This window comes from Chiloscyllium punctatum, chromosome 37 (genome assembly GCF_047496795.1).
Source record: "Chiloscyllium punctatum isolate Juve2018m chromosome 37, sChiPun1.3, whole genome shotgun sequence".
NCBI classification, from domain to species: domain Eukaryota; kingdom Metazoa; phylum Chordata; class Chondrichthyes; order Orectolobiformes; family Hemiscylliidae; genus Chiloscyllium; species Chiloscyllium punctatum.
Window position 1 is genome coordinate 57642659 of NC_092775.1, and position 8075 is coordinate 57650733.

Genomic DNA, 8075 nt, shown 5'->3' on the forward strand with positions numbered 1-8075 from the left:
TCTCTCTAGAAAGGTTTAGAAAGGAAGAACTTGCATTTGTATAGCACCTCCTCCATTCTCAAGATGTCCCAAACAATCCTCACAGCCAATTATATCTTTTTTTTTGCACAAACCACCACCTATCATTTGTTGTTCAAATTAAACGACTAATGAATTACATGCGATGTTCACCAGGGAGATACAATGTACCCCAGCTCCTGCAGTTCCGTTGTCAGTGGAGTCGGTGTTGGGATGGAGGAGAATACAGCAGCCTGCCTGCATTTCATCCAAGGTTTGGGTTGAGTTTTATCCCTGACGAAGGGCTTTAGCCCGAAACGTCGATTTCGCTGCTCCTCGGATGCTGCCTGAACTGCTGTGCTCTTCCAGCACCACTAATCCAAAATCTGGTTTCCAGCGTCTGCAGTCATTGCTTTGACCTCGTTGATATAGATACAGCCTGTAGGGGGCACAATGGGCACGTAGGTGCCAAGAGGCAGCCAGCAGCTCCTGGAAGAGGCTCGAAAGCATTGGCCAGTCTCAAGGATTGTGCATTTCACAAAGTTCTTCCGATCTGTTCATAACTGTGTTTGTAAAATCTAATGCATTTGATTCCAAGTTGTTCTCCCCACCACTGAACAAAACGCAGGCTGACTCTCTCTGCAGGCCGTTCCTGGAGATCAGAGCTGAGAATGTGTTGCTGGAAAAGCGCAGCAGGTCAGGCAGCATCCAAGGAGCAGGAGAATCGACGTTTCGGGAATCAGCCCTTCTTCAGGAAAGCCCTTCTTCAGGCTTATGCCCGAAACGTTGATTCTCCTGCTCCTTGGATGCTGCCTGACCTGCTGCGCTTTTCCAGCAACACACTCTCAGCTATGATCTCCAGCATCTGCAGTCCTCACTTTCTCCTTTCCTGGAACAGGGCCTCCTCCATTTAGGTCTGCGATAAGGAGAGGTGTCTTTACCCAGGCAGTGGGGAACGTGTGGAACTCTCGCTCCCAGAAAACAGTTCAGGCCCACACCTTGAACATTTTCAACAAAGAGAAGCATTCTCCTCAGGGCAGAAAAGATCAGAGGGTTTGGGGAGAAAGCAGCAACAAGGGGACTGAGCCCGATGGTCAGCCAGCGATCACACTGAATGGTGGGGCAGCTCCAAGGGCTGGATGGTCAAATCCAGCTGCTATGCTGGGGGTCTCTATGTCTCACCAGGCCCCGTCCCAAGCTCCCACTTTCTCACAGCTTTCCAGAACCCTTCATCAATATCACATGCATTGGTGCTGATATCACAGCATTTGGAACTTGGAGACTCAGTGGGGCATGCAATAGTGCTGATGTCACAGCGTTTGGAATGTGGACACGCAATACTGATCTTGGTAAGACACCGTTAAAGAGTTTAGAAAAAGGTGATAGTGTGTCATGAGTGGGCAGTGTGGGGTATGGGGTGTGTGGTGTGGGCAGTGTGGGGTATGGGGTGTGTGTGTGGGCAGTGTGGGTTATGGGGTGTGTGTGTGGGCAGTGTGGGGTATGGGGTGTGTGTGTGTGTGTGTTCAGTGTGGGGTATGGGGTGTGTCTGTGTGTGTGTGTGTGTTCAGTGTGGGGTATGGGGTGTGTCTGTGTGTGTGTGTGTGTGTGTGGGCAGTGTGGGGTATGGGGTGTGTGTGTGTTCAGTGTGGGGTATAGGGTGTGTGTGTGTGTTCAGTGTGGGGTATGGGGTGTGTGTGTGTGTGTTCAGTGTGGGGTATGGGGTGTGTGTGTGTGTTCAGTGTGGGGTATGGGGTGTGTCTGTGTGTGTGTGTGTTCAGTGTGGGGTATGGGGTGTGTGTGTGTGTGTTCAGTGTGGGGTATGGGGTGTGTGTGTGTGGGCAGTGTGGGGTATGGTGTGTGTCTGTGTGTGTGTGTGTTCAGTGTGGGGTATGGGGTGTGTGTGTTCAGTGTGGGGTATAGGGTGTGTGTGTGTGTTCAGTGTGGGGTATGGGGTGTGTGTGTTCAGTGTGGGGTCTGGGGAGTGTGTGTGTGTGCGTTCAGTGTGGGGTATGGGGTGTGTCTGTGTGTGTTCAGTGTGGGGTATGGGGTGTGTCTGTTCAGTGTGGGGTATGGGGTGTGTCTGTGTGTGTGTGGGCAGTGTGGGGTATGGGGTGTGTGTGTGTGTTCAGTGTGGGGTATAGGGTGTGTGTGTGTGTGTGTTCAGTGTGGGGTATGGTGTGTGTCTGTGTGTGTGTGTGTTCAGTGTGGGGTATGGGGTGTGTGTGTTCAGTGTGGGGTATAGGGTGTGTGTGTGTGTGTTCAGTGTGGGGTATGGGGTGTGTATGTTCAGTGTGGGGTATGGGGAGTGTGTGTGTGTGCGTTCAGTGTGGGGTATGGGGTGTGTCTGTGTGTGTGTTCAGTGTGGGGTATGGGGTGTGTCTGTGTGTGTGTGTGTTCAGTGTGGGGTATGGGGTGTGTCTGTGTGTGTGTGTGTGTGTGTGTGGGCAGTGTGGGGTATGGGGTGTGTGTGTGTGTGTTCAGTGTGGGGTATAGGGTGTGTGTGTGTGTGTGTGTGTTCAGTGTGGGGTATGGGGTGTGTGTGTGTGTTCAGTGTGGGGTATGGGGTGTGTGTGTGTGTGTTCAGTGTGGGGTATGGGGTGTGTGTGTGTGTGTGTGTGTGTTCAGTGTGGGGTATGGGGTGTGTGTGTGTGTGTGTGTTCAGTGTGCGGTATGGGGTGTGTGTGTGTGTGTGTTCAGTGTGGGGTATGGGGTGTGTCTGTGTGTGTGTGTGTTCAATGTGGGGTATGGGGTGTGTCTGTGTGTGTCTGTGTTCAGTGTGGGGTATGGGGTGTGTCTGTGTGTGTGTGTGTGTTCAGTGTGGGTTATGGTGTGTGTGTGTGTGTGTGTGTCTGTGTGTGTGTGTGTGTTCAGTGTGGGGTATGGGGTGTGTGTGTGTGTGTGTTCAGTGTGGGGTATGGGGTGTGTGTGTGTGTGTGTGTGTTCAGTGTGGGGTATGGGGTGTGTGTGTGTGTGTGTGTGTGTTCAGTGTGGGGTATGGGGTGTGTGTGTGTGTGTGTGTGTGTGTGTGTGCCAGGCTGCGATGCCTTGCCTTTCCTGGATTGCTTTGTACCCATCACCTGTGGAACCCACAAATCTGACAGAGAATGCTGTTTTGTTTGCTCTTGACTGCCGAAGACCAATGGGTGTTCAGAACAACTTCAAGAGACCGCTATTTAAATGCAGCTGGCTGCATCATCGACGTCAAAGGATCAGGAAGGTCACAGACTCCATTTTGTGGCCATTAATACCTTAAAATACCAGGAAAGGGTCCACTAACAAACCACTCCCATTGTTCAATGTCATTCCAATTACTGTGAGATTCCTGTTTTACAAACGTGATCCCATACATGGCTGTAATTGGAAGACCCAATGTGTAAACATTTCCTGTATGTACGAAAGGTTGTTTCCTATTGCCCTGCAATGTACATCGACTTGTGTACAAATCTACTGGCAAACAGACTCCAGAAGGGAAGCCATTTGCATCCCAGGGTCTGCCTGGTAGTTACTCCAGGGTGGCACATTGTCCTCACGCACTGGGGTACGGTGCTGGACATTCAGCAAGACCCACCATTCCCAGAGTCACCATTAAAATTAACAATTTTAAAATAAGTACACAAAATTCTCCAGTTTCTCTGATTATTAAATCTAGGACGACAGAGAGTATGTACTGAACAAAAACTACTATTTATTTCACGTAGTTAGACCCCAGTTTTTAGGTAAACAATGATGTGTGATTGGCACATAACTGCTAATTAATACTCTGATCCCTGATGAACCCCCCCCCCCCCATTACACACAATCAGAACAGACCAAGAAAAATACATGGATATGGAGGAAAACCTGAAAAGAGAGTCTTTGTCTATAAATTCCGTTGGGTTGATTCATGATGGCCTGAAGGTTTATTCCTATTTTTTGCTTTTCTCAGTGTTTTCATTGGTTTTCAAAAGGCTCAGGGTGGCTGGATCACTTGCAAAATATCTCTGATTTTTCAATTAAAAGACATAGTTTACAGCAACTGCTGAAGGACAGAAAAACTGGTGTTCTTCAGGTTTACAGAGAGTTTTTGTCTGCAGTGAACAGAGAGACTGCTCCTGCGCTGGGGGAGATCAAATCCCTTCTCTTTGTCTTGTTCCCAGCTCCAAGCTGTATAATAACCTGCCAACCAATCACAAAATGCCCTTATCATTAGTAACTGCTCACTGGTCCATTGACCAACTGGTTTCTTGTTGCCAACCAGAACTGCATCCGAATATACATAGAACAGAACATAGATTCCCTACAGTGTGGACACAGGCCATTTGGCCCAACAAGTCCACACAAATCCTCCGAAAAGTATCCTACCCAGACCCATTCCCCTATCCAATACACATCCCTGAACACTATGGACAATTTAGCATGGCCAATCCACCTGACCGGCACATCTTTGTGACTGTGGGAGGAAACCGGAGCACCCGGGGGAAACCCACACAGACACAGGGAGGACGTGCAAACCCCACACAGACAGCTTTCATTGCTCTTGTCAACTCAGGAGGTTTTAGAGAAAGTCTTGTTATTGGCCCGGAGTGGGGGGGGGGGGGGGGGGGAGGGAGGTGTCCATGCAGAGGGGCCCTGTTCAGGAAGGATTTAAATTTCCTCTGGTTCCTCTGAATCCCACGAAAGTGGAGCGTCAGATATTGCCCCGTTACAGGGTTTTCTATTGCTTTTTCAATTGGATTGCCCCGGGAGGGAGCTGCTCCTACTGCCCCTGTTCGGAATGATTATCTATAAAAAGCAAAGTGGTCCTCCGCACACATGGAGACATGGCCCTGGAGGGAGGAGGGAGAGAGGGGGGGAAGAGACAAGGGGTCTCTGGAGGCTGGCAACAAGGTGAGGAGGTCAAGGCAGAGGCTGGGGCTGACCATCCCCTCGGACGGCATCTGCGGAGTAGGTCTCCAGTCATGGGGCTGACCCGGCGAGGGGGCCCTGCCCAGACCCCCCAGGGAGGGGAGGGGCGCTGGGAGAGGAGGGTATGTGGACTGCAGCTGTGCCTGCTTCCCTCTACTTTCTATTGAAGGGGAAGTGATTGCTCTCCTTGTCCAGGTGCCCAAAATGGCGGATAAAATGGCTGCCAGCTCATGTGCAGATGGATGTCAAGTTGCCATGACACGTATGTCCCCATTGTGCCATCTGCCGCTGGCATTCACAAGAAATGTCACCAAAAATAATCCTGAATCTCCAACGACATTGACACAGGGAAAAGTGAGCCTCCTGTGGATCCCATGAAGTGTATTCCTCACCTGCTCAGAGCAGCAGATATATTTTGGAGCATTTGGAAGCAAGATGGCCATTGCAGACAACACAAACTGCTCACCTTTCTGGATAGGGCTGGACACCTTTTCTGTTCTTCTCTCATTCTTACAATGAAAACGTTTTAGTGAATCCCGACAGTGTGGAAGTAGACTGTTCAGCCCGTTGATTCTACAGTGACCCTCTGAAGAGAGTCCCAGCCAAGCCCACTATCTCCCAACAATTTCCCACGGCCAAATGCACTAACTTGCACATCTTCGGACTGTGGGAGGAAACCGGAGCACCCGGAGGAAACCCACGCAGACACGGGGAGAACGTGGACAGACCTGGGTCCTTGACACTGTGAGGCTACAGTGCTAAACACTGAGCCACTCCTGGATCTATCTGAAAAGATATAGAGTCTAGGTGGGTACATGGAATGGAGATTATACACAACCATGAGCTAATGAAAGAGCAGTATAGGCTTTAGAGGTTGAATGAGTCAAAACGTGTGATGCTGGAAAAGCACAGCCGGTCAGTCAGCATCCGAGGAGCAGGAGAGTCGACCTTTCGAGTATGAGCTCTTCATCGGGGGTTGAATGGCTTACTTTCATTCCTAATGTCCTACTGTTTCTGTCTCAGCTTTCTGCCTTTGTTCTGGCTGTATCTTTATGTTCATCCCTGTAGTCTGCTTGTCAATCTCCCTGTCCCAGTCCGTTTCTCTGGGCAGCATTTAATTAGCTCCGTTGTGGTAAATTGTTAGGAAAAAGGTGCTCATGGGATAGGGGTGTCACTGCTGAAGCCGTTCGGGAGGGAATTCTCGGATTTGATCCAGTGACAGTGAAGGAACGGCAAGATATTTCCAAGTCAGGGTGGTGAGTGACTTGGAGGGAACTTGCCGGGGGTGGTGCTCCCATGTACCTGCTGCCCCTTGCCCTACTGGAGGTAAGAAATGTCAGTCTTGTGAATAAATGTTGAAGGAGCCTTTAAGCAGTGCATCGTGTTAGATGGTACACATCACTGTTACTGAGCACTGAGGGTGGAGGGAGAGGGTGAAGGTGGTGGGTGAGGTGCCAACCAAGCGGTCAGTTTTGAATTGGTGTTTGATCGTGGGGTGAAGGTGGAAGGTGCAACTAGGCAGGAGGGCAATGGGTGGGAGACCCCACATCCTTCTCACCTCCACCTGTAGTTGGCCTTCCCATGCCTATAACCAATTGAAACCCTTCATTCCCACGAGAGGGGAGGGGAGGGGAGACCGCAGGAGGCATGCTTGCTGGGAGCACAATAAGCAAACCCACGCCACATGCTGGTGGGGCCTGGAAGGGGGTGGAGGCAGATGGTGAGGCAACCTGCCAACAATCACTCACCCCAGCCTTGCTCCTGACCCTTCCCCAGTTACTCCCACTCCCAAGTGAACCCTGGTTGTAATGAAGATCCTGGGCCGAGGGTGGGTGCAGTACCACTTACCACCTCTGTCTCCAAGTGGTGCTGTGATTCAGTAGACAGGCCCAGACACTGGGAGGCCCAGCAGGTCTCAATGGGCAGGGTATTTGTTCTGCCCCCTACCTCCCACTCCTGCCCAATGTCCTTGACCCTGAGGAAGGCAATCCCCCCATGTGTCTGAGTGGCACTTAATCTAGTCAGGTTTCCATCAACAAACAGAACTTCCCCTCATGGAGGGTCAGTGTGAACTCGATGGGCTGAATTGCCTCTTTCCACATTGTAGGGATTCTATGCTTCTGTTAAATACCACCCTCTATTTAACTCTATTTCTGTCACTGTCACTTATAACTCTGTCCGTCTATCTCCCTCAACATCTCTGTTTCTTTCTATTTGGACCTCTTTCTGCCTTTCTCTTTGTCCTTCTGTTGCTGTTGCGTTCCCTGTGCAAAATAGACTTACTCAAGGTGACTTAATTACCCAATCGACTTAATAAAATAAGTCACGTGTAGTGAAAATAATCTCTTCCAGGCAAAGGCTGAATCTCTCCTGTCTCACTCATTTACCCAGGGGCATCGTTTGTTTGTTAAACAGTGCATCTGTTAGTGAAGGCAAGGAGTTATGTGTCTGGTGTAGCAGGAAGTCAATAGATTCTTTCCACACAGACTATTACACAGGTTGCAAGTCAATGACAATGAGATTTACAGATGAATTTGCCTCAGTCACCGCACAAAGCAAATTCATAGCAGTCTGATTGATATCTGGCGGCTTTTGATGCTGCCTTGCTTGTGTACAGCAAATCATTTTCTATAATTAAATTTCTTTGTGCTGCATTAGTGAAGTGGAATCCAGCACAGGAAACGTTTGTAGGATTCATGTCGATTTGCAGGCTTGAGTCGGGTTACATGACTGACTGCAACCTGTGACAGCTATCACCCAGACACCGAACACATCAGCCAATGTCTGGGAGAGGAGGTCACAGTGACCTCCTGTGCTCAAGACTGCTCCTTTACTAACTCCAAACGGGGGGTGGGGGGGGGGGGGTGGCTGACGGAGGGGCCGGCCAAATGCTAACCTCGATTTTTTGAATGGTTTGCAAGGAGCTACATTTTACTTCAGTCGTTCGGAAAGCAGGTTGCTGTAAATACAGGAACAAAAACAGAAGTTGCTGGAAAAGCTGAGCAGGTCTGGCAGCATCTGTGGAGAGAAATCACAGTTAAGGGTCAAGGGCCTGTCAATAAAGCTGTGTTTTGAAGTGTAGGGACTGTTATAGCGTGGGAAAGAGGGCAGCTAATTTAGACACAAGGAGCTCTCACCGCCAACATTGAGACACATGACGAGAAAATTAGTCTCAGGCCGATTGATTTGATTTT

General features: G+C 49.8%; 1 protein-coding gene across 1 annotated transcript in view; it reads left to right on the forward strand.

The window, feature by feature from the left end:
- LOC140463202 (uncharacterized) overlaps positions 1 to 44 on the forward strand; it is a 26465-nt gene extending 26421 nt beyond the window's left edge. Inside the window, 1 exon segment of the mRNA XM_072556995.1 lies at positions 1 to 44. This exon segment is cut by the window's left edge and continues 195 nt beyond it. Within this exon segment, the coding sequence (XP_072413096.1) occupies positions 1 to 44 (44 nt within the window).
- The last annotated feature ends 8031 nt before the right edge of the window (positions 45 to 8075 follow it).